General features: G+C 37.9%; 1 protein-coding gene across 2 annotated transcripts in view; it reads left to right on the top strand.

The window, feature by feature from the left end:
- The window catches only part of LOC126475320 (solute carrier family 22 member 7-like), a 185,736-nt gene that overhangs the window by 90,885 nt on the left and 66,961 nt on the right, over positions 1-27,890 (top strand). For both annotated transcript variants that reach the window (XM_050103103.1, XM_050103104.1), the window contains one exon: positions 19,001-19,169. In XM_050103103.1, coding sequence (XP_049959060.1) covers positions 19,001-19,169 — 169 coding nt within the window. The remainder of the gene's footprint in view (positions 1-19,000; positions 19,170-27,890) is intronic.

The raw sequence follows: 27,890 nt of genomic DNA on the forward strand, positions 1-27,890 counted from the left end.
CAGGCCTTGTGACTGCTGCTTGGACTGGGCTCTCCTGGAGCCTTTTGCACCATTATTTTCACATTGCCCCATGAAGCCCTATGTGCCTTGGCTTGCATGCTGCTCTTGATGTCCTTTGTGTCACCAGCCTCAGAATCCCTCTGTGTCACCATCCTCTGAACCCGTTTCCACTGTTACACCCTAACCCCACTACACTGCCACAAGAGTGCTGTTCCCCCAACCTCTCTGTCCTACCACTCAGTTGCTGCCCACGTAGCCCTCTCTTGCACCACTAGGGCATGGCATCCCAAAACCCTCTCACTGTCTTTGAATGTGGCCCCTCAAAACCCTTTACACCATCTCTCAGGCACAGAACCTTGAAATCTCTGTTTAGTTTCTTGGACACCACCTTTCCTCACCCGGAAGCACTTTGCACCATTGCTTCTGCACTGCAACCCCAAGCCCTCTGTGCTGGTATATGCTCACTCACCACTGCTGAAGCTGCTACCCACAAAACTTTCTACACTGGAGATAAAACCCTCCTCAGCAAAGGTCGGCCTGTGCTCCTGCCTCGAGAAGTCACTTGAACTGCTGCTTAGGTGCAGCTCCCCAAAATCCCTCTACCCATTGCCCCCTCCCCTGTCCCCCCAAATACCAGTGTTCACAGCCAGATTCTTTAGTGCCAAATTATCCCATGCCACTACTCAATCTGTGGCTCCAAAAGTCCTCTTTTTCATTAATCATATGCAGCCCCCACATAATCCCTCTTCTCTCTACATGTGATGTGCCTCACAAATTACTACATGCAATCTGTCAGGTGCAATCCCCCAGAAGCCCATTTGTTGTATAAATTGGAATGTGCTACACCTGATGTACACTGCTTGCCACTTGATTTGTGTACCTCTTCCAGCCTTCCATACTGCCCTTGTAATAGTGCCACACTGAGCTCTCTTCAACTCCACTTGAGTGCTGCCCCCTCCCCAAAGCTTCCTTTACTGACTCTCATACACTGCCTGCTAAAGTTCTCTGTGCTACCACTTCTGCCCCACCTGCCATAGCTATCTGTAGCATTTAACGGACCTCTTCCTATGATTTCAACTGTATATAAGTTGTCCTACTCCTTTGTCCACATGGTGACTTCAGGCACTACAGGAGATTCAAATTTATAGTCCGAGGTCGTTAACAAGTACGAACAGTTTGGTACTTAACTCATATCGATGGCTGCGTTGTTGTCTTCGTGAAGTCTAGAGGTGATTCCACTGCAATGTTCCCGCGGTTTTTCTTTGGGTTTGGATGAGACTAACTGGTTTGTAGGGCGACATGGTATTTTGATTTTTAGAGAGCAAACGTTACATTAGTTTTGCACATCACTATTTATTCATTTATTCACATTTAACACTTCTACAAAAATATCAAATAAGACATTGTTTTTCACCACATCTGTATCACCACCTCCTCCAGCCCACGCTTTCTCTCCAAAGTCCTTTAACCACCTCTCCCAAAGATCGACCTCCTTTCCGCATGTCCAAAGATAACTGTCTCTTAGTTGTTAAACTCGCAGTCAAAGGCTATATTTACATAAAACATTACACATAAAGAAATTACTGACATACACGAAAATTACTGACATACACGATCTTACGTTCTGTTACAATACCCCCCCCCCCCCCCCCCCACACACACACACAAGTCCGTGCATGGCATGCATGGGATTGTGTGTCACTATGGAATAAAATATGTCTAATACACACATCATAATAAAATTTCCAGTTCCAAAAGTTAGTAATAAAATTGGTTTCCCAAGTGATCTTAGTTATATATATACACTTTCCATGATATACAATTTGAAAGTTACATTGGCTGTATTGAGCAATAAGTGTAATGAGCTTATAACTAACAATAAAATATGGCACCTTATATTTAATTGATCATGGTAGCTGCAGAGCCGTGTTAAGATGGATACATAATTATATGGTATATGCATAAACTCAAGTTTACTTCAATACTGACTTAATGCATCTTAGTTAACCTCATTCTTCTGATTGTCAGTGGTTTCTTTAGAATAATTAAGTGCACTGTGGAATGCAGGCATCTCTCATAATCTTTTAATATAAGTGTTTCAATAAAATACCTTAGGGTATGGCTTGTGCCCAAAACAACCATTAAATCTAAAGAAATCATTATTCTAAAATAAACAGGTTCTTTTAACCACATACATAAAATAGACATAGTTCAAAATATTGTAATACTTATACACAACGTTAAATGGTTGTCTCTTAGGGAAAATTCATGTATACGTTATGAATGGAATCACATGGTGAATCCAGTGCAAATTCAATTATGTGTGATCAGCAATGTATTTTCAGAGTCAGATTGGTTTACATATTTATGATTTAATGTTACCTTTATAATGAGATAGCTGAGACGTTCCATATGATCGCGACTATAATTGCAGTATCCTCACATTGTACATCTATTTCAGCTTTATAGGTCAAATTATGACAAACTCTACACTTAAATTGTGTAAGATTGTTAGCATTTATACCTTAACTTTACATCATTATTAAGCAGCGTTTCATTTTTATTTACTCTCCTGTGCTCAAATAGCATATTGCCATGAATAGAAATTATTCCAAATTGTGTAACAGGGTATGGGATAAATTCCTAACAGCTCTTCATTCACTTTAACATTAAATTATCTAAACTATTACAAAATATTCTCCCACAATATAAACTTCAAAATTAGTGTCACATAACCTTCAATCCATCACAAGTGTTTCAAAAGTAATACACCAACATCTGTTTCCATAATGCTCTAAACCTCAATACATTCTTAATTTGCATGAATAGATTTCATGGCTACCCACTATATTTTTAACACACTATAACGTACCTGGTCTTTCAAAGTACACTCTCATAATCTGACAAGTACCTCCAGTTTGCTTTATCCATTAAATAACGTTCCATCTGACATAGCTTACAAATGACAAGGTTTTGTCTTCTTACACACAATCACTATTCATATCTTATTACTTTAAAAGTGTCCACATCATTAACTTTGCTTTCTGTTAAGAGACATTACTATGACACTGTAGAATGGTTCGTAGCCCGACACACTGACCTCGTACCAAATTTAATGAATGGGTATACTAGAGAACAAAGAGAAATTAGTACAGACATAATTCACATTAACACAAAATCTACTTCATACTTTTAGCTGACATAGTCCCACACTTTGACATGAAGTTTTCCTTGAATGATAAAACAATAAAGTGATGTAGTTGGGCCAGTCAACTAATTCTTTCTGAGCAGCATTTTACTTATTAATGACTATTTTATGGGTCACATTTGTAGAGTTTTAACTCTGTAACATTGCGCAGTCCAAATAACTTCTTGGATTTCGGGTAGATTAGCCTATAGGCATTAGGGTGTGGGTTTTCCTTGATTTCAAAGGGGCCTATATAGATGTCAAAAAATTTCTTTATTTCAGAACTCATCAATCTAGATTTTTCCTGTGTTTTTACTAAAACCAGATCTCCTGTCCTGAACTGTACTCCTTTACTTCTTGCATCATGTCTCCGTTTTCTTACCTCTCCTTGTCTTTTCATAGTGTTCCTAACAGCTGTCTCTCTTTCCTGGGGTGTCATAGTTTGACAAGGTGGGAAATCAACATTCTCAGAAATCAGATTTGCAGGTCGTCTATTAAACATTACTTCGTAAGATGAAAAACCAGTGGATGAATGCTGTAGGCTGTTCATTATATCCTCAAAGTCAGTAACATTTTCAATCCAATTAACATGATTTTTACTACAGTATGTTCTGCAGAGCCTTCCAATTTCCCTCATGTACCTTTCTGCTGGGTTACTTGATGGGTGACAAACCAAAATCAAGATATGTTTTATTCCTGTATCTTCAATAAAATTTTTCCATAATTTAGATGTAAACTGTGACCCATTATCAGAAATGATGGCCTGGGGAATACCAACATTTGTGAAATAATGATTCGTCAGCTTGATGATAATTTGTTTACTGGTTGCTCTCTTTAATGTATACAATTTTATAAATTTAGAGAAAACGTCAACTATAACGAAGATGTAACTATACCCTCCCCTTGACCTTGGTAGTGGTCCATATAGATCAATAGCTGTTAATTCAAGGTTTTTATTTGGTAAAATGTTTTGCATCAATCCTTTAGATGTTTGGTTGCTCACTTTTACTCTCTGACAACGATCACAGGTTTCAAGTTTTTTCTTCACTCTCCTACTGATATTATAAAAGTATACATTTTCCTGTATCTTCTGTATACATTTTGTTGCCCCGCAGTGTCCGAAGCTTTCGTGTATGTAACTGATTAACGTGTCAATACATTGCTCAGGCCAACATAGTTTCCAATTGTCTAAGTCAGGTCTAGGTCTCCTAAACAAAATCCCTTTTTGTACTTTATAATACTGATCTACCTTTTCTCCTCCCTTTTTCCCTATATAACTTTTAACCAACTTCCAATTTTCATCATGGTTTTGGTTTCTACGAATATCATTACAGATTTTCAGTATTTCAGCTTCATCTTTTACACCCTTTAAGTACATAAGTTTGAACTCTTTCTCCTCTTTTCCATAAGTATTTTCAACATCTGCACCTACTGGTAGTCTGGAAAGGGCATCTGCAATGACATTATGTTTACCCTGAATAAATTTGATCTCGTAGTCAAACTGTTGAAGGAATAAAACCCACCTTGTTATACGGTCATGATAGAGTTTGCACTCCTGAATGTACGATAGAGCTTTATGGTCAGAGAGAACAATTACCTTGTGCCCTAAAAGATAACTTTTAAACTTATTAAATGCCCAGTGGATGGCAAGTAGTTCCTTCTCTGTGACTGTATATGATTTTTCATACTTTTGTAAAACCCGGCTAGCAAAAGCAATAGAATGGTGTTCTAATTTTCCTTCTACTTCTATGTTTTGAAACAAGTGTGCCCCTAAACCTGTCTCACTACTATCTGTCATTATACAGAATGGTATCGACATAACAGGTCTATACAACATTTGACTTTGGGACAGTTGTTGTTTTATTTCCACGAACGCATCCTGACATTCTTGTGTCCAATCCCAAACAGTATTCTTTTTTAGTAAGTTACATAAGCAGTTTGCATTTAAAGCTTGGGTACTAAGAAATTTTCTATAGAATCCAGTGAGACCAAAAAAGGACTTGAGTTGTTTTTTGTTCTTGGGAGTAGGGAAGTTTACAATGGCCTCAAGTTTATCCTTATCAGGTAAGATTCCCTTTTCTGAAATATTGTGCCCCAAAAATTTCAGTTCATTAACTCCAAAACAACATTTTTCCAATTTTACGGTCATTCTCCCTTCCCTCAATTTTGAACAGACTTGTCTCAGAAGGTTTAGATGATCTTCCCAGGTTTTTCCAGTTACAAGGATGTCATCTACATATACTATTAATTTTGAAGACAATTCATCACCTAATACAAAATCCAGTGCTCTGATAAATTCAGCCACCGATACATTCAATCCAAAAGGGACAACACAATATTGGTAACTTTTGCCACCATACAAAAAGGCAGTATACTTCCTAGAATCAAGTTCAAGTGGTATTTGGTGAAAACCAGATGTCAAGTCTAGGCTACTCATAAATTTTACATTATCAAATTTGTGCAGGAGTTCATCCATATTGTCAGGATGGTCATTTTCTCTAATCAAAAACTTATTAAGGTGCCTAGAGTCAAGTACAAGTCTAACCCCACCATTTCTCTTAGACACAACTACTAATGGGTTGTTGTAAGCACTTCTACTTCTTTCTATAATCCCCCAAGTTTCCATTTTTTGGATTTCCCTTTCTACATCTTTTTTCCTGGAGAATGGAATGCCATATGGTTTTAGGAAGAAAGGATGATGATCTCTGAGTTGAAGTCTGCACTGATAGTCTTTTACCTTCCCTGGTCTCTCACTGAATGTATCCTGAAATTCCCATAACACTTCTCTTAACTGATTTTTCTGACTTTCACTTAGATTTACAGCTTCCTTCAATTTTACTTCGACTAATTCTTCGAAATTTTGTTCATTTATAAGATCAAAGGATGTGTTATCACTTATGGCTTGATTCTCTACCTTGCTTACAACAGCTTTGATATGGTTGCAAGAATTACTACAGTTAAGGATGTACATTTCTGTTTTCAGAATACTATTTTTCTCAGGTTCAGTAATTATAACAGTCTTATCTTCCCAAGAGAAGCTTACACCCACTTTTAAGACCCAATCCATGCCAAAAATGATATTTTCTTCTAACCTTGGGACCACAAGGCAACCCTGCTCAAACTCCACATTTTCAATTTGAAACGTTAACAATACTTGACTCTTAACTACCTTACTTTGCCTACCAGTGGCACCTCTGATTTTTACCCCTACAACCGGCATTTCTACAAAGTTCTTACCATCTCTAATTTTATCTCTAAATTTTTCTGAAATTGCGCATATGGGGCTTCCTGTATCAATAAGACAGTGCCCTTCCCACTGATTTACTCTTATTTTAATGTATGGACAGCCTAATTCCTTTTCATCTGCCTTCCCCTCAGGGACTTCATATAATAAATCTTTTTCAATTTCTTTATAATTTCCATCTACTTCCTCCCTTTCAGTCTTCATCAGGTTTACCTGATTTTCAGATTCTAAGTTACTAGTGTCAAGTTTACACTTTGGCTGCACACAAAATATCTCCCTACTGTTTATGTACTTTTCACTCAGACTCTTTCTTTTACTCTCCCACCAGCGTGGGCATAAAACTCCACTAATAATACTTAGACGATACCAAAACACTTTGCTACTACAACTCTCATTATACTGGTTCCACAGGAATTCTAAGAATTGGCTTCCTTTACTTTCAATAATATCACGCAAATCTAATTCTTTCACAATATTTTCACTTTTGTTATCACCACTTTGATTAACCATGAGCTCATCAGGAAAGACATGTAGCAACTGATTTTCAGCTGTCACTTCATTATTCCTATCATATTCCTGTGCTTCATCACCACAACTATCATCAAGTTCCAACACTTCATTATTTATTTCAATAAAATCATTGTACTCACTTACTGGTTTGCTTACCATACTTTTCACATCAAAAATACCAACATCATCACTACTATGGTATACTTTACTGCCAGTTTCATCTATTTCTCTCTGTTTTTCACTTTCTATAGTTGATTCTTTTTCCTGTTGCTTAGGTTTATCATCAGCTGATTCACTATTACCTTCTTGTGTGAAAAACCCCCCCAATTCTGAACTAAAACATTTGTCACTCTCTTCATTATTAGCTTGCTCTCCCCTTTTTGCCCACCTGTAAAAATCATTTAACATCCCCTCATCCAGAATTGAGTCAGAACTTTGGTCTCTCCTATGTTTATTTTGTGGTGGTCTACTGTGCCACATAGCATCCCAAAATTTTTTATCAAAATTTATATAATTCACTTGGTGTTCCTGGTTTTTAACCTGTTTGTTAATGGTACAGTTATTTACAGTATTGGGTTTTGTGTGAAAGTTAGTGGTCCTATTATGTTTAAATCTGTTCGCCCCAAAGCTGTGGACCCTCATTGAGGCGGTCCGGAGTTTTCCGGATGTCTACCTCTATTGTCACTCCTCCAATTTGTATTCATTCTGTTGTTACCTTCCCATCTGTTGTTCCTAGTTACACCATTGCTTTCCCAGTTACTCCCTCTCCAATTAGCATTGTACTCTCTTGTTCTATCATATTGGTGTTCATTCCGAAAATCTCTATCGTCCCTTCTAGGGTTCTCTCCACGGTAATCAGAATTCCACCTCCCACTGTAATGGTTTCCGTTACTAAACTGTTGCACATTTCTCTCCATTGCCCTGTCTAATTTGTCTATATATTTTAGAAACTGGTCTAAACAGTCGTCAGGTCCATGCACTAATTCCCACTGTATTCTTTCAGGTAACCTCCTTTTAAGGGCATCAATTTGCGTCATTTCGTCGAAGGGTTTATCTAGATGCACCAATTTCGTAAGTTGATCCCTGCAAAAGTCTTTCATTGAGTGGTTTCTGCCCCTGAAGATAGGCCCATTTAAAAATTCGCTTTTTATTCTACCCTGTTCAGTCTCAGACCAAAACTTATTTAAGAAACTCTTCTTAAAATCATCAAACGTTTTCCACTCATCAAAATGTTGGTTTGCCCAAGACAAAGCTTCTCCCTCAAGAAATTTTTTAACAAATTTAATCTTTAGATTATCAGACATGCCAGTAACAAGGTTGTCAGAGCAGTGTTGCAAAAAATCTACAGGGTGTAAATTATCACAAGGAAAACTTTTTACAGGTGAATTACTCCACACACTTCCACTATTCATACATAAATTTCTAGACACAAAATTATCTTGCATTTCAGTGAATCTCTTGTCTATTACACTTAAATTACATGTTACAGACTCTTGTATCTTATTTAATTCAGCATCTACGGAGTTAACTTTTGATTCTGTATCTAGACTTAATTTGTCTACCCTCTCCTCCACAGTTCTTTGAGCTGCAGTTAACCTTTCAATCTCTTTCCCTTGACTTGAGCTAACTGTGGCTAACTTATTTTCTAAGGTCACAAACTTATTCTCTACAGCTTCAATTTTGGAGTTCACGCCCTTCAAACTTTCTCCTAATTGAAGTTTTAAATTTGAGATCTCTTCTTTCAGTACATCCCCGTTGCTTTTCATTTTTGCTTCCAGCGATTCACTGGATGCATTTATTTTTGATTCTAGGAATTCACTATTTGAGTTCATTGCCCTTGTTAATTCGTACTGCATTTGTCCCATTCTGGCAAAGAGTAAACTTACCCAGTCCTGTTGATCCGGTTTTCTTTCGGTTTGTGAGTCATCTGGATCGTCACTTACACCACACACGTTCGAGTCTAACATTTCTCCAACTTCCTTTTTAATTTCTTCTGAAAGCATCATGATGACACCACGTGTTTGGATACAGTTTTGACGAAAAGTTTAAAACAAAGCAGAATTGTACTTATCTTTTCACACCACGACGTCGATCACAGGTCCACCTCTCCGATAAGCCAGCACTTTGTTGGTTCTCACACTACTTTTTCTGGTCCAGGAAACGTGTACAATGTTATTCACGTTTTACGAATTATAAAGTTTGTAATGTTCCGCAAACGAAGCGCAATTAGTCCCATCGTATTTAACTGTAATATCCCGGACGAGCCCCCAAGTTTAACGGACCTCTTCCTGTGATTTCCACTGTATATAAGTTGTCCTACTCCTTTGTCCACATGGTGACTTCAGGCACTACAGGAGATTCAAATTTATAGTCCGAGGTTGTTAACAAGTACGAACAGTTTGGTACTTAACTCATATCGATGGCTGCGTTGTTGTCTTCGTGAAGTCTAGAGGTGATTCCACTGCAATGTTCCCGCGGTTTTTCTTTGGGTTTGGATGAGACTAACTGGTTTGTAGGGCGACGTGGTATTTTGATTTTTAGAGAGCAAACGTTACATTAGTTTTGCACATCACTATTTATTCATTTATTCACATTTAACACTTCTACAAAAATATCAAATAAGACATTGTTTTTCACCACATCTGTATCACCACCTCCTCCAGCCCACGCTTTCTCTCCAAAGTCCTTTAACCACCTCTCCCAAAGATCGACCTCCTTTCCGCATGTCCAAAGATAACTGTCTCTTAGTTGTTAAACTCGCAGTCAAAGGCTATATTTACATAAAACATTACACGTAAAGAAATTACTGACATACACGAAAATTATTGACATACACGATCTTACGTTCTGTTACAAGCACCACTTGCACACCACCCCCAAAGCTTTCATTATTGTTGCTAAAGTGTTGTTCACACAAAGCCCAGAGACCTTTTGTGCCACTGCTGTGTGCAGTGCACCCAGCTCTGCCCCCGCCCCCCTCCCTCCCCCAAAATCCCTCTGTGCAGCCATTTGGACTGCACCTCCCAAAACTCTCATCACTGCCTCCTGGTTGGTGTACAGAGTTTTCCTTTCCTGCCACTCAAATTACACTACCCTGAAACCTTGTTCAACACAGCTGAGGCACACCCCTTCTCCCTTCCCCTTTCCCCTCCCTACAAAACCTTCTGAGCTGATACTTTGCTGCTGTCCCTGGAAACATTCTGTGCTGTCACTTGGGTGTTACACTCTAAAGTCCTCTGTACTGTTACACACTGTGCCCCTCAAATGCTCTCAGTTGTCACATGAGCTGAATCCCCTGAAACCCACCGCATTACTGTTTGGGCATAGCTTCCCCAGAAGCACTCTGTGCTGTGGCCAGGTGCAGCCCCCTCCCTTTCCAAAACCATGTGCTGCCTCTTGGTCTGTCTGAAACTGAAGCCCTCTGCACAACTGCTCTGGCTGTCTCCATCTGAAGCTATCTGCAGCAGCATTCAGGTTGTGCCACACCCTCCCACCAAAGTCCTCAGCACTCTCATTCACATGACTCATTGCCCTCCCCCTCTCCCCAATCAAAGCAATTTGCATTTGTGCTCAGGTGGCTCCTACCCCTCCCCCTCTGTCTGTTCCACCATTTGAGCAGGACCCCCTTTTGAAGCCATCCATCCTGCTGCTCAGCTGGGGCCCCCTCAAGGCAATTCGTGCAGCCACTAAGGTGGGGCCCTCCTCCAAAGCTGTCTGTGCCACTCCAGCCTCATGCCGCCCCCCGCCCCCCCTTCCCATGACCCCACCCCTTTAAGGCAATCTGTGCTGCTGCTCTAGTGTTCACCAACCCTCCCCCTTTGAAGCCTTCTGCACTGCCACTTGGGTGCTGCCCTGAAGCTCTCTACTGCTATTGCTGGAGATCCTCTCTTTCCCTGCTACATCCATGTCTTTTGTTCTAAGCTCACTCATACTCTACTCCTGATCCTCTTTCCACCCTTTCCTACTACATTCATTGTTCATTCTCAACTTCCAGATCTGCTTTATATCCTCCAGCATTGATTGTGTGGATCATAAATTTCTAGTAGGAGTATCACAAATCATATTGGTACACTATGTGATCAAAAGTATCCAGACACCTAGCTGAAAATGAGTTAAGAGCTCGTGGCATCCTCCATTGGTAACGCTGGAACTCAGTATGGTGTTGTCCCACCCTTAGCCTCAATGAAAGCTTCCACTCTTGCAGGCATATGTTCAATCAGGTGCTGGGAGGTTTCTTGGGGAATGGCAGTCCACTCTTCACAGATCACTGCACTAAGGAGAGGTAACGATGTCAGTCAGCGAGGCCTGGCATTAAGTCAGCATTCGAAAACATCGCAAAGGTGTTCTGTAGGGTTCAGGTCAGGACTCTGTGCAGGGCAGTCCATTACAGGGATGTTATTGTTATGTAACCACTCTACTACAGGCCGTGCATTATGAACGGGTGCTTGATCATGTTGAAAGATGCAGTTGCCATCCCTGAGTTGCTATTCAACAGTGGGAAGCAAAAATGTGCTTAAAACATCAATGTAGGCCTGTGCTGTGATAGTGCCATGCAAAACAAGAAGTGGCGGAAGCTCCCTCCATGAAAAACATGACCACACCATAACACCACCGCCTCCGAATTTTGCTGTTGGCACTACACACGCTGGCAGATGATGTTCACCAGGCATTCGCCAAACCCACACCCTGCCATCGGGTCGCCACATTGTGTACTTTGATTCGTCACTCCACACAGCATTTTTCCACTGATCAATCGTCCAATTTTTACACTCCTTACACCAAGGGAGGCATTGTTATGTGTTTACCAGCACGATGTGTGGCTTATGAGCAGCTGCTTGACCATGAAATCCAAGTTTCCTCACCTCCTGCCTAACTGTCATAGTACTTGAAGTGGATCCTGATGCAGTTTGGAATTCCTGTGTGATGGTCTGGAAAGATGTCTGCCAATTGTGCATTACAACCACCTTCAGTTGTCAGCGATTTGTGTCAGTCAACAGATGTGGTCGGTCTGTATGCTTTTATGCTGTAGGTGTCCCTTCACATTTCAAAGTCACTATTACATTGGAAACAGTGGACCTAGGGATGTTTGTGAGTGTGAAAATCTCGCATACAGACATATGACACAAGTGACACGCAATCACCTGACCATGTTCAAAGTCTGTGAGTTCCGCAGAGCACTCCATCCTGCTCTCTCACGATGTCTAATGACTACTGAGGTCACTGATGTGGAATACCTGGCAGTAGGTGGCGACACAATGCATCTAATATGAAAAATGTGTGATTTTGGTGGGTGTCGGGATACTTTCGATCACATAGTGTATCTAATATGTCATGAAGGCATTTCCTTTTGTGGTTAGCATAAAGGCTTAAAAATATAAATCTAACGGTCAATTTACAATTGAGACTATATGAGTCAAATCGTACTTTGGTGTGAGGAAAAATTAAGTAACGTTCCAAAGTTTGGTGCTTTGTTCACTATTTTTATTGACATAAATGACTTGTGCAGGACATTAGTAATGATTAAACTGTGGTCTTTACTCATTACAATTGTATGCTGATGAAGAGCCAAACTCACGAATACCAGACACAGCTATGGGAATAATGAATCATTCTTACAAGTGATTCACAGCAGACAGCTTAGCCCTTAATCTTACAAAGACTCGCATTATGCAGTTCCAAACCTGAGGATGCATGCTGGATAGTGCTTCATGTGTGAAGTTCTTTGGCATCTAGAGGGATCATAAACTGTGGTGGCACCAGTATCTGGATAAGTTAACCAACAGTCTCAGTGCTGTCTGTCTTGCAATTAGAAATTTTCTGTCGTTTTGTTGGCCTATAGACATAATTGTTGACTTTTTTGCATATATTCAGTTATGCCTATATAATGGTGTAATCTTACAGAGACATTGCAGTTAAAATAGAAAAGCATATATTTCACAGAAGTGTGCTGTAAGCATATGGTGTAAAGCTGATTGGAGAAAAACTTGCAAAATGCTCTTCAGGTACTTTACATCTTGCATCTATGTCCTGATACATTCACTCACTAACAATATTTTAGGGTAAAATGGCTAGTTCATAACCAAAAAATCTTGAAGTAAAAGTAAATTCCCAGTAGGCTGAGGGCTAAAAATTCTGCTTAACTATAATTTTGATAATAAACAGTTCTTGGCTCCTCTAATTATAGAAAACTTGTGGTGTTCCATTAAAAAAATCCCTTCAAGTATGGGACAAAAATTGTTGGTGAGTAGTGTAAGAGGAGACTCACTGACTTTCTCTGAATATCCATATCACTGATCAGAAATGAATACCAGTATGGATAGATCAGTGCTAGTATCATTTGTTGTTGGTATAATGCACTGAAGTTGTCTGCAGTGAGTGGCTGTTTCTTTCTGCTAGTGTATAGCTTGACTTGTTTCACTTTCCTGATGAAAGATGCAGATCAAAGGGGGGCTTGGGGACATCATGATGGCCCCCAAAAAAGCATTTAGTAGAAAAGTATATTCTTACATATGAGGTATGTTAAAAATAATGGGGAAATTTGCTTTTTGCATACAATTTTATTTATTCCTCTGCATCAGTGTTAACCCCTACAAAATTGTCCCATTAGGTATTATTTTCTTATGCCAATGCTTTTTCAAATCCTTCTAAAATTTTGAACTAGGAAAGCTTTCAGTTATCTGTATGATTATTTTTTAATGTCACCTGTGCTTATGAAATGATGACCCTTTAAGATTTTTTTTTACTTTTGCAAATAGACAAAAGTCAAATGGCGTTATGCCTATGAAGATATGTGCTGGGGCATCATTACAGTATTGTTTTTGGCCAAACATTCATGAATGGGCAAGTATGTGTATTCAGGTATATTACTGAGATGCAAAAACTGTGGTTTTTTCACAACCAATGTGGGTGTTGAGGCACTGGACTTTTAAGGAGTACTTCTCATTGATTATTTGATCTTGTGGCAAGAACTCAGGGTGCACTACATTGTTAACACTGAATAACAGTATGTTCATATCATAACCTTCACATTTGATGACAATTGTCAACCCCCCCCCCCCCCCCCTTTTTTTTTTTTTTTTTTTTTTTTTTTTTTTTTTTTTTTTTTTTTGTGTGTGTGTGTGTGTGTGTGTGTGTGTGTGTGTGTGTGTGTGTGTATGGAGCCTTAGTTTTGATGCAGTATCCATACACCCATTTTTGTTACCTGTAGTAACATGTTACAGTAGTTCTGTATCATTGTCATCATCTCAAAACTCACGATAAACTTGCATTTGCCTCTGTTTTGGTTCGTAACACAATACTTGTGGAAAAATTTTCATTGTTACTAGTTTCATAACAAAAAAAAAGACCTAAGCAGAGTTGTGGTGTTGTCACAACAGAAAATTATTTTTCATGATACTGATTAAATGAATGATGATATTAATCTTTTTTATCAAGACGTGCAATAATTCAACTGAAGCTATTTTTGTATTTATTTACAAATTACGCTGTTTACTGTTTATTGTGGATCAAATAACTATCATCATTGTGCATGTAAGTATTTTGTTTAAATTTCGTCTACTTGCACAGCCATGTGGATATTTATTCTGATTAAGAAATGTCAATTAAAATAAATTTTCAAGTTAAGAAGTATTTATCACAAGGGGGATATTATTTCTTTTGCTTTTTGGATAGCAGCTGGTAAAAGTATTTTGCCCGAAAGTGAAATACTCAGCATCCTGAAGAAGACATCAGACATAAGAGATTTGTCTGAGCACAACAGTGCTAATGTTGATTGTTCATTACAACAGCTGGTGAGTGACACAAAAGACTCATCATCAGAAGAAAGCAGTGATAAAGTAAGTTGCCCCAAAAGCAACAATGACTCTGAAACATTTCGTGCTGTACCAAAATTTGTCAGTGAACCTGTCTCATGCTACATGATCACAATGTGTAATACCTAAAGAGTTCCATGAAGTGAATCCTCAGCCTTCTAAACTGATGACACATCAGAAGTGGTTATGAAGAGAGGAGGATTTTGATGAGAAGAGTTGGAGCTCTGACACCTATAGTGACAGACACACAGTGCTTGTAACACAGGCAACATAAATGAAGAGAGCTTGCCCAGCTACTGGGCTAAATAAATATTAATAGGCCATCGGGATATCAGATTAATATTCTATCCAGTATCAGACCATGGGAGGTCATGGACTATGTCCCTACCTGAAATGGGGAAGGGGGTAGGACACTGATTTGTGTGGATAGTTGCAGAAAGATAGCAGAAATTGCAACACTAACAAATAAGATTTAGAAAATGTAATAGAGATGTATTTTGAAATCAGAACAGAATAAAGTACTCTTAACTGCAGGCAACCTCTGTTGGTGTAAACACATTCAAAAATCAACATGTAGAATGAGTATTGTTCTAGAACTAGCCGAGAATGCACTCGAGAGGAAATCCTGAACCATGAGAACTAGGTTTAAGCAACAAAGGGCTGTTGCAGACTTTAACTGTACCACATGGCTGGCACTGATGCTCTCCCATTGTATTGTGACGCACTCAAAATCACCAAATGACCAAAATGGTGACCAAATCGGAACATCATAATTAATATGTGCCAATAGTAACAAACAGTTTTAAAGTTCACTGCAGCATGTTAGGTGAGTATTTATAGCAAAGCCATGGTTGTGGGGCAGACAGCAGTTGTTGTTTCTTCCACGAAAATACTGCTGAATGGAATGGTGCAGCAGCTGTCAGGGGTTTTGTTAGCAAGCTGGTGCTTCACACTAGTGTGCACTTGGCTGCAAAAAAAAAAAAAAAAAAAAAAAAAAACAGTTCTGCTGGTAGTAGCTCTCGCCTGCTAGGCCACAGAAGATGTTTCCTAACCTGGTGCAGCCTCAGCTATTGTAACACAAGGCTTTTCTGTATTTGTATGTGTCAAGACCAAGACCAAGAACAAGAACATGATCCATTTAAACATTAATCTTTTTAATGCTCTTCCCTGTACTGAACAGATTATTAATTCCTCTCAAAATGATGGCATCCGAAATCAGTTTCCAGATAGTGGTATCTGTATGTAAGGAAACATTATAATAATATTATGAAAAGGATAGTCTCTACTGATTATATAGCAGAGATTCTGAGTCACAGATAGGCGCAACAACTTTCTTCAGTCAACAAGGTTCGACAAAAAATTGGTGTACATACGTCTCTCTCTCTCTCTCTCTCTCTCTCTCTCTCTCTCTCTCTCTCTGTCTCTCTCTCTCTCTCTCTCTCTCTCTCTCTCTCTCTCTCTCTCTCTCTCTCTCTCTCTCTCCACATGCGCGCGCACACACACACACACACACACACACACACACACACACACACACACACACACACACACACACACACACACAAAATAGTGTCACATTTGGATTTTTCATTGTTTGAAATATTCTAAGGTTTCTTTCCTTTCTGTAAATACTTTTGTGGTTGAATTTTTAGGTATTGCAAAATGAAATTGACGTACATATTATGGATGTTTCCAGCCTTCCGTGGCCATCCACACACTCATCACAGCATGTGGCATTGTTAGCAAAGTACTTAATATGATATTTCATAAGTTTTCTTTCTGCAGATGCTTGCAATATTGAGGTGACATGCATGTTTGCTTGTTCTATGATTTTTTTAAATATTTTGGTGTACTTCACATACTGGTATTTTTCCTTCAGATTCCAATGATGCAAAAAAGTGCTATATGTTACCAGACTCGATATTTTTCTGAAGATTTCTTTATTTCTGCATCAGGACTGACAAAAATGTAGGAATGACATGAATCACATGTTACTTAAGCATTTCAATGATTTCAAAGTAATGAGAAGATAGTTTTAGTACAATAGAAAGAGTGCAGTCAGTTCCTAATGGCATGTCCGTGTTCCAGAATTCACCCAGAACACAAGGTGGAGTGCTTCCCCAAAAAGGAAGAAAATACATGTGTAGCTAACATGTTCCTCTGCTGCACACAGACACAACCAATTGATAGGTGGGGTAAACATCTGTGACATCTGCAGTGTCACTGTACTTGGTTTAGGACAGGGAAGTGGATTTTAAAATTCAGCCCTGATGTAACCGTAGTCTACAAACCAAATTAAAATGAAAATAAATAAATAAATCAATATAATCAGTGCTGGGAGGGATATACCAACAACATCAGCAACTTCTCTGATTGTGGGTTGGCAACTGTTCAAAATCATTTTTCACTTTTTCCATGATATCATCATCTAATGATGTGCTGTGATGTCCAGTGCTCTCTTCTTAAATGATTTCATGGCCTTCTTCCAAATGCTTATACCACTCATAAAACATTGTGTTACTCTTAGGAGGCTCACCAAAGGCAATATTAAACATTTCTAAAACTTTGCTGCACTTTATTCTGTTTTTATACCAAAATTTAATACAAATTCTCTGGTTGATGTTTATACAAAAAAAGTAATTGCTGATATTACTAAGACACTCTTAACTTTTTGACTAAACTTTTTGACTAAACTTTTTGACTAAACTTTTTGACTAAACTTTTTGACTAAACTTTTTGACTAAACTTTTTGACTAAACTTTTTGACTAAACTTTTTGACTAAACTTTTTGACTAAACTTTTTGACTAAACTTTTTGACTAAACTTTTTGACTAAACTTTTTGACTAAACTTTTTGACTAAACTTTTTGACTAAACTTTTTGACTAAACTTTTTGACTAAACTTTTTGACTAAACTTTTTGACTAAACTTTTTGACTAAACTTTTTGACTAAACTTTTTGACTAAACTTTTTGACTAAACTTTTTGACTAAACTTTTTGACTAAACTTTTTGACTAAACTTTTTGACTAAACTTTTTGACTAAACTTTTTGACTAAACTTTTTGACTAAACTTTTTGACTAAACTTTTTGACTAAACTTTTTGACTAAACTTTTTGACTAAACTTTTTGACTAAACTTTTTGACTAAACTTTTTGACTAAACTTTTTGACTAAACTTTTTGACTAAACTTTTTGACTAAACTTTTTGACTAAACTTTTTGACTAAACTTTTTGACTAAACTTTTTGACAGCTCTCAACAGATTAAATATCAAACAAGATTAACTCTGCACAGATATTTTTCATTCATGTTCAAAACAACAATGAAAAAATTGGGTAAATAAGACTAATACGGCATGCAAAATAGCAAAATTCCTGTTACTTTTTTAACACACTTTATACATCGATTATCAAATTTCAGGGTAGCTTCTGTAAAACAGAGCAGTGTGGAAGCTAAAGATCTTCAAAATGGCAATGGATTACAGAACATATAACCTATGTGTAGCACTTTATATATGTTATGGTATTTAATCAATTTACTACTATTATATTAAAAAAACATTTTATCGTTATTAAAACTGTTCATATCTATGGCAGTTTAAGAATTAGAGTGATGACAAGTTATATTTGTGAGGAGGGGAGGAGTGGGGTGAAGACAGCGACAAACAGTGACCTGTGACCCACTCCATAAATGAACACTGGATCCACCCATGCCCGAAGACCCTCCTTCATGATGCCATTTACGGTAGTAAATGTGTGTATTAATGAATGATAAAAATCTATACTTTAATCTGTCTGAGGAAGCATACTTTCTATATCCTGTTACTTTTACTACATAAGTATTTGCTTACTTTACAATGTATTCTTGTTTCTATATTAATTTATACCAAAAGAATTTCTGTACTCTCGGAAACCATTGCAAAACATCTTGCTCATTAATAGAGAAAATATGTTAACACTAAAATACAATGACGGCTTACACAATATTTGTAATAAAATTCTCAAATTCATGAAACATTTAGTGCCACACTCAAATACAGCAAATTTACATTGACTTCGTTAAAACTGTCACACAACTTGTTAGATCTTCAGTATGTTTGACTTCCACATAGAGAACCTGGGTTTCCATTTCAGTAGTGTGACGGGACTTTACTTGCAAGGAGTATCTGAAAAGATATATGAGATAACAACAGAGGCACTTGTTTCATAAAGAGGTATTTCATAAAATATTTTCCTTTTTCTTGTTTTCAGGAATTGAGCTGACAGATGTGAGACATCGTTCAACTGTCAACTTCTTGTCATTTTTCAGTTACTGTATAGGAACCATAGCTATGGCACTATTAGCCTGGGTGCTTAGGAACTGGGTCTACTTTATCCTGGCAGCAACTCTCCCATTATTTGTTCCAATATTCCTTATAAGGTAAGTTATAATCTATGATAAGAATGAAAGTAATGTACAGTTCAAGGTATTTGTATGGTTTTGATGCTGATGACTGAAAAACAGGAGTAGGAGTTGGTAGTAGTTTATTCATCCAACAACAATGTACATTGTATGGATTTCGTCAAATAACATAGTATAACGAAAATAAGATAATTGTGTACAGTTTCCTACATAATACAGTGGTTCACTGTACCCACGACAATATTTTTGGGAGATACAGCTTTGATTACTGTAATAATATAAAATTATGAGAAGGATCTCCTGCATGAAATACATTACAAGTAAATAATTGATTTAACACTTTTGTTTTGGGCCTTTTACATGAAATACATTATGAGTAAATAATTGATTTATGTTTTTGTTCAGAAAAATTAACATTGAGGCTGTGGCAAGCATTTGATTTATGGTACTACTAACATATAGTAAATGAATGTAGTTACTTGCTACAAGATTACTGCAGATATTCATTTATACTATAATAGCAGTTAGTCATTAAGAATTTAAATATTGCTTCCTTGAATGTAGACAATGTTTTTATTTCTGTTAGCTGAGTTGTAAGTTTGTTGTACAAAGTAGTACCCTGAATGTTGGTTTGTTTTTGTGTTAAAGCCTTGTTTACTCTTTTTATGTAGATGCCATTGCACATTCTTGAATTGTAGGAAAGACGATCTGAGTTGGTTTTATATTTATTAATATGCATTTTTATATTAACAACAGTTTTTTTTATATAGAGGCATGGTAAGTTTAGAATATTTAGGTGTTGAAATAACTGTTTGGAAGGTGTTAGCCTTGTACTGTTTGAAATTATTCTAATAGCTCATTTTTGTAAGGTGAAGATGGTTTTCATGTTTGCCTTATTATGACTACAGAAGGTTAGGCAATAGGTGGTAGCAGAATGGATGTAAGCAAAGAAGACAGTTCTGCTACACTCTCCACTAAACACAGTACTAATTATGCGTAATGCAAATCAAGCAGAGCTTAAATTGTTACTGAGGTAGAGAATGTGGGCTTTCCAGTCTAAATTTTCGTCAATTTATACACCTAAGAATTTTGTGGCAGCTACCATTTCAGTTTGTTTATTTTGAATTTTGAGGTTCACATCAGGATGAGACTTTGTTTTCCTGTAATGTATATAATTAGTTTTTGAAATATTTAAGGTTAGCCTGTTCTGTTCAAACCAGTTTTGTATTTATTGCAAAACTCTGGTTGCAGATGATGGCAAAACCCTATTTTTGTGTGTTACAACAATATTTGTGTCATCAGCAAACAAAGTTATGTGCGTACCACTGATACGGATCTTAAGAGAGGTCCTAAAATGCTGCCCTGAGGTACTCAGATTGGTACAGTATGCATGTCCGATCTGTACACAATGCTTTGGTTTCTATTGTTTGCTGAGGTAATTTCTACTACCCGTTTTCTATTGTGGAGATATGGCTGAAACCATTTTAATGCAACTCCTTGTATACCTATAGCTTCTAGTTTGTCTAAGAAGATATCATGATCAACAGTATCAAATGCCTTTGATAAGTCCAAGTTTATTCCTACTGTACTGTTATTTCTGTCAAGTCCTATTACAATGCTTTCGATGAACTGGGTGATTGCTGTTTCTGTTCTCATCCCTTTGTGAAAACCATCTTGGTTTACAGACAAGAGATTAAATATTTCGAGGTAAATTGTAATTATATCTTTCATGTCAGTCTCTATTATATTTGAAAACACAAATAACAAAGCTATTGGTCTATAGTTTCCCACTTCATATATATTATCCTTTTTGTACAATGGTTTTATTTTTGAAATTTTTAATCTTTGTGGGAATGCTACTTCTGTTAATGATATGCTTACGATATGTGAGAGTGGTTCTGCTATGACACTAGCACATTTAATTATGACTGAACCTGGTACCTCATCAATTCCAGAGGGCATTTTATTCTTCATTGTTTTTATTATCTTAAGAACTTTTAATTTATTTGTGGGACATAGCAATATTGAGTTACCACTTTGCTCTCTTGAACTGTGCTACTACTATTACTAGCAAAATTTTTACTTGGATTGACTGGAGTGTTTATGAAATAGTCGTTTATGTAATTTGCTAGAGTTCTGGTACCATTTCTGAGTAACACACCATGATCATCTTTTAATACAATGTCATCTTGCTTTTTAACACTTTTGTTTGTTTCCTCTTTTACTATATTCCATATTGATTTTGACTTGTTTGCTGTGTCTATGATTACTTTGTCATTGTGCATTATCTTGGCTGTTTTAATAACTTTCTTATAAATTTTCTTACATGTCTTAACATATTCTGCAAAGTGTTCATCTTGGTTGTCTTTTCTCAGTTGATTGAGAAGCTTTAGCTTTTTACTGGATACTCTGATAGCAGGTATTATCTACTGGCAGCTGTTTCTTGACATGACATTAATTCTTGTCAGTTTTACTGAAAAACACAACTGAAATATGGACATGAAAGTATTATAAAATGCATTGAATGATTCATCAGCTGATGATTTCGAGTATACATCTTCCCAGGTTTCTTTTACTAATGACTGAATAAAAATATTAACCTTTTCTGGGTAGAAGCGCCTTTTATATTCCCACTTGTATTTAACTACCTCAGATACAGAAGAATTCATGCATGTTACTAGTGTGTTGTGGTCTGAAAGACCTAAGTTTACATTTTGTGCCTCAGTAACATAACTTTTGATATTTGTAAAGATATTATCTAATAGGAATGAAGATGAGCATTATTCTAGTGGGGTCCATGAAGAGTGGTTTCATGTGAAAGCTGCTTAGGATACTCAAAAGCTGTCATTTTTCTTCATTTTCAATTAACAGTTTGATCTTAAAGTCCCCACATAAGTAGTTCACTTCATTGTTATACAAAATGCTTAGCACTGCTTCAAAGTTTGAAAAAATATGTTTTTGTCACCTAGTGGTGACCTGTACATTGACATGACAATTAGATTTTTACACTTCTCCTCAGATTTTAGCTCTATGGCACATGATTCAAAATGTTTCTCGATATTTAGATGATATGTTTCTGATCTAACCTTATACTGCAGCCCAGCCCTAGTGTATATACATACCCCACCATTTTTACAAACGCTGTGGAAATAATTAGATGCTAATTCAAAATTGCTTATATTTAATACTTAATTCACTGACCCTGTATCACTGTTCTGATAGACAAATACAGGAGATATCTACAAAGTTGTTTATGGCCAGTTCTGATTACAACACTTTATTCTTGAGACACTGAATGTTTTGACTCACTATCTTGAAAGTTTTGCAAGTATTTTTTGTTTTGTCAATACATGGTGAAGTGCTGCTTTGTTGCTGATTTTTGACACTTACGTGCAATTTTTCAGGCTGGTTTGTCACAATCTCTTCCTTTTCTTTGTTTGGTGCCATAAAAAATCATCACTAAAGTGAAGCAGCTGTACCTATCCTTTGGATCCTCCTCAGGCAGTGTTGATCAGCTGCTACTGTTGTTGGAAGTTCATTGGCTGCTGCTGTTTGTGCTGTCAGTGACATAGTTTCTTGTACAGTGACTGTGTTTACTTTTTTTACCGACACTGTTTCTGCTGGAGGTGGGGCTGCTGCTGTAATTGATGTTGGTTTTTCCTCAGATACTGATGGTTTTTCTGCTGTTGATGTAGGTTTAGTTGTTACTGCTGTTTCATCTTCTGTTGTTGTTGTTGTTGTTGTTGTTGGTGGTGGTGGTGGTGGTGGTGGTGGTGGTGGTGATACTACTGCTGCTGTCATTTGTGTTGTACTTCCTAAAACTGGCTTTGGTGATTTTACTGATACTGCTGTTTGTGTTGCAGATATTTGCAGGTGCATCTTGATTTATTCCAGTAATTTCTGGGTCGCAATTTCCTTCCTTAGACGGTTCAAGTGAAGGCCATGTGATGTGTGAAACCTGCACCCAATGTCATTAATATCACTGGCATAAAAGTTTTTGAATTGCTTGCATATATCAGAAAGGACGTCATTGGCAGCTCTGATCTCCTTGTTTACACAAGACCAATGTGGAAAATCGTAGCGGTGGGAAATTGTCACAAAGAGATAACTCCATAATTTCTTTATAATGGATAGCATTCATTATTTCTGAAATGGGTGCTCCTGGCCTGACAAAGCTCATTGTTAAGATGATAAAAATTTGCATGCTGTCCAGGATAGAAAGAAATCTATGTTCAGGAGTTGATAGTCAGGTCTATTTTTTTTTTTTTTTTTTTTTTTTTAAAAAAAAGGAGGAACAATAGGCTGAGAGTAAAAAAGAAAAGGTGAAGGCGACAAGTGAAGAAATCTAAAAATAAAATCTCAAATATCTTAAAACAGTACCATCAAAAAGACTAAGAGTATGGAATATTAAAAGGAAGTAGTTACAAGAATGGCTTTGGAAAAGAGCAGGCAATAAAATGAATGAAGAAAGTATTGCAAAACATGACCAGGTGAATGCAGAAACCAGTGTATATGTCAGTGACATAGTGATCATCACTGAAGTTCAAATTACTCTTACACTCTTGGTCAATATAGTTAAACAAGCAGACAGGTACCTAATGTTTCATTTGTAATCATACTCACCATGATGATATTAGTTGTGTTAATTCAGACTATTTTATCTATCAGTGTTAGCTTAACGGTGATAATGTATTGTTATAATGTTGAAGGAGTCAGTTCTTAAGTTGTTAGACACTTTCACAATGGCAATATGGAACATGATGGCCATTTACATGCACAAGGCATACTGAAATCCAAAGTATTGAGTTGAAAGCAAGTAGCAATGTGGTGAAAGACAGCCAGTAATGTTGTCACAAGCAAAATTGCATAGACCACTACAGCTAAATGAAAAAGAAGTAAGAGTCTTAACACTTCTACCAAAACTAAGCACATTCCAGATGCCCATATGTGTCTGAATAAGAATTCTTTCCCAACAGCTTGTTCATTAATTGCTCCTGGAGCACTAAAGTACATTTATCTGCTGGTGTGCTTAAATTTCTGAAAACAGTTCACCACAACCAAATGGTTAGTATTACTGATTTTGACAAACGGCAAAGTAAAAATTTTGCCCATATCATTTGTCATAAGCTGGTGGGGGCCACAACATACTTCTGTGAATCCTTCAGTCAAATAGAAAGTGATGTGGGATTTTTCAGGTCTACACACTCTTCGACATGGAAGTGGCTTTGTGCAAGGGAATAAGTCAGTGACAGGATCTAGCCGAGATGTATAAGGTCTCTGTAGTAGGAGACAATGCAGAAAGACTCATGTATCAGGCTAGGGAGATAGAAATAAAGAAATGAGCTTCTGGGTTGGTACCTTGGTCTGATTTTATAGCTTCTTCCTAAGTTTACATGAACATGTTGAAGATCAGAACTGGATCATAATTTTCAATGAGCATAGAGTGTAGGTGAGGCTTACTAGGTGATTAAATTACTAGAACAAGTAGCCTACTTGGTCTATCACTTTCACTTGAATCATGAAAAGGAGACAGTTTCTTATTGCTCTAATCAAACCCTCTGGTTCCATTAAGTCATGCTGTAAGTAACAATAGGTACAAGTAAGCCATGATAGACTAACTGTTCACAGTCCAGAGGTATGTACAGGCAAGAATGAAAGTCATTCTTAATGTACAAGTGTACAAGCTTAACTGAATGGATTCTTTCACTCAGATAATTTTCTGCTGTTGGCTGACAGATACCTGAGGCTTGCCTGCCAGCAGGAACTCTCAAACTGTTGAACTCTGCCCTGTTGGTCAACTTGTGCCCTCTTTTATGTTGTGTTGCAGAGGGGGGGTGTTTGCTTATAGGTGGTACGTAACTGTGTCACATTTTCCCCCACAATTTGCAATCAGCCAGCTTGAAATCGGCAGTTTCTTAAGTTTGCCACCTCATATTGGTCTGGCGATAGTGTTAAGCACTGTACATCCCCATCTAGGTTTCTGGGCTCAAGGCCCATTAATTTTTTTTCTTTTTTTTCTCTTTTTTTTCTCTTTTTTCTTTTTTTCTCAATCCATTCATGGTTTGGTCATTAAATCTATATCTACTTCTAGTTCAGTTCCTGTCATTCCGTAGTTTTCATAGGTAGTAGGTTACAGTTATTTTAATGTTTGTAGACATTTATTTTGTAAAAATGTTTTAGTTTTGTTTTGAATAAATTCCATTTTGTGTTCTTATGATGACTGGTAATTTGCTGAAGTTCTACTGCATAAGCTACTAGATTAGTGCTCCTACAGGAAAGAAATGTAGGAGTAGAGGTATCAACATGAGTAAATTTGGTCTTATGAAGATTATATGTGAGAAGAGCAGATAAAAGAATATTACCACTTGTACAATGAACAAGGGTGACCACCTGTCATGTGGTACTGCTTTGTACAATACATAATGTCTGTTTGATACTAAACCACAGAGTGCACTAACTGTGTCTCCTGAAGAGAGCATATACATCTGTCAGCAATAATATTGTTCAGAGTCCCCGTGCAGCACTCCCCCCCCCCCCCCCCCTCCACCCCCTTTGTGGACAGCAGAGCATGGGTGGAACAATTAGAGGCCCGGTGCTATCACTATGGTGAATGAGTGCTACTGCTTATGAGAGTTTTTAATCCGAGGTGTTGCAGGAGGCATTGTGGTCAGCTGAACACAGAGTTGGGAGGTGGCACTTCGTCATCCATTGTTGTCAGTCATGTCATGGGTGATGCAGATTGTTCACATTCCATTACGTGCATCAGTGATGAAAGTGGTGTGGAGTCAGTGAAGAGATCTTCTAGGCTCCATGCTGGCTTCAAATGGTTGATGGCTACCGTTGTCAATTTGCTGTTGATCTCGATTTGGAACGTGTTGTCACTGTGGCTGTGGCTCATTATGGGTCCTTGTATGGGCTTGTGAGAACAGTTCGGACCCAACATGATGGGTTTCATCATGGCTGGCCCTTTGTGTACAAGGTAGGTGGTGCTGATGAGGCCACATTGGTGTAATGGCGATGCGCTGAATTATTCTGCTTACTGCTTATAGTAGAGTTCCTGTAATGGTTTTAGGTTGTCACCCATGGGAGGTGTGAAAAAGTCCACTGATAGTCACAATCTCTCTCTCTCTCTCTCTCTCTCTCTCTCTCTCTCTCTCTCTCTCTCTCTCTCTCTGTATTGCCTTTTTGGTTGCCCATATTTCTTTCATCTTCCGGCTGTGATCTCGCTTGCGTTCTTCAGTCCATTTTATGCCTGTTCGTTTGTCACATTGTATCTCATGTAGTTTACTTTTCTTAATGATGTTTCTGAATTTTATTCTGTCGTTTATTGTGTGTGCTGTTGCAATATACATATAATCAGATTGGCAAGTGACACCTGTAGATACTCTTTTGCTGCAGTGTGTGCCCCCTAGCAAGACCCAAGAGAATGCTTCTGCCCATTCACCATCGCAACACATGAGAGCTGCGTTGATTGTTCTGTGCCTCCTTTCAACAAGACCATTACTCTATGGGTGGTATGATGTCCTACACCAGCAATCGATGCTGCACATAGCGCATAGAGCCTCTAACAGTGAAGCGTCAAACTGTCACCCTTGATCCACTGTTATTGTGAGTGGGCAGCTGAACCGGGTAATTCAGGTATGCACAAATGCCTTAGCTGTGGCTTCTGCCATCATGTCAGCCATCAGATCACCCAACCCATCATGTCACATGATCAGTCATGAATAGGATGTATTTTTGTCCTGACAGTTCTGGTAAACAATTAATGAAATACAAATTAATGTGACAAAACCATATCCATTGAACTGTGAAGTGGCCTAGTAGCAGTAACACATGATGGCTGAACTTTACTTTGTCGACAGGCTGTGCACATGCATGTCCATACTCTGCCATCTCTCTTAATTTTTGGCCATACAAAGAGGCCAGTGACAAATTTTACTGTGGGCTGTATTCCTGGATGGGAGAGGTAGTCCAATGACTGAAAAATATCTTAGCGGAAGATTGCTGGAACCAGTGGCTATCATTTCCCAAGCAAAGTATCACGGAGTAGAACTATGTCTCTCTCTGGTAGCTGACACTGTCCAGTCTTCAAACTGATCACCATGTCAGAAGTAAGTACCTTAATCGATGGATCCGACGTTCGTTCCTGTGCCATTTGGAGATAGTCCAGTTGAAGCAATGTCTTACTGACCCATGAAAGGTAGTCCACAAACATGTTTTCTGATCCCAGTAAGTAGCGGATGTCCTTAGTAAATTGAAAAATACAGTCGAATTATCTAAACTGTCTCGGAGCAACTCATGTCAACAGATGTCGAGTTATACCCATGACTGGTTCATGGTCTGTATAAATCACAGCTGCTCACCCATCAATATCTTCACTGAAATAGCATATGGCTTTGTAGATTGCTAAAAGTTGTCAGTCAAATGCAGAATACTATGTTTCGGCTTTTGAGAGCTTTCTGGAGAAAACTGGAGCAATTGCACTTGCTCGTCAATGATTTGTTGAGTACCACCCCTATTGCTACATTCCTGGTGACGGTAGTGATTGTAAGAGGTGAGCCTCACACTGGGAGGGTTAAAGCCATTGCTGAAACCAAACTGTTGACTGAACCTTTGAAAGCCACTTGCATATCTTCAGTCCATGTGAACTGGTGATGTTCATGGGTGTTTGGTCCTTTTAATGCATCAGTGAGGGGAGCCTGGATGTGTGCTGCATGTGGAATGTTTCTCCAATGAAAA

The sequence above is a fragment of the Schistocerca serialis genome, chromosome 4 (genome assembly GCF_023864345.2).
Source record: "Schistocerca serialis cubense isolate TAMUIC-IGC-003099 chromosome 4, iqSchSeri2.2, whole genome shotgun sequence".
Lineage (NCBI taxonomy): Eukaryota > Metazoa > Arthropoda > Insecta > Orthoptera > Acrididae > Schistocerca > Schistocerca serialis.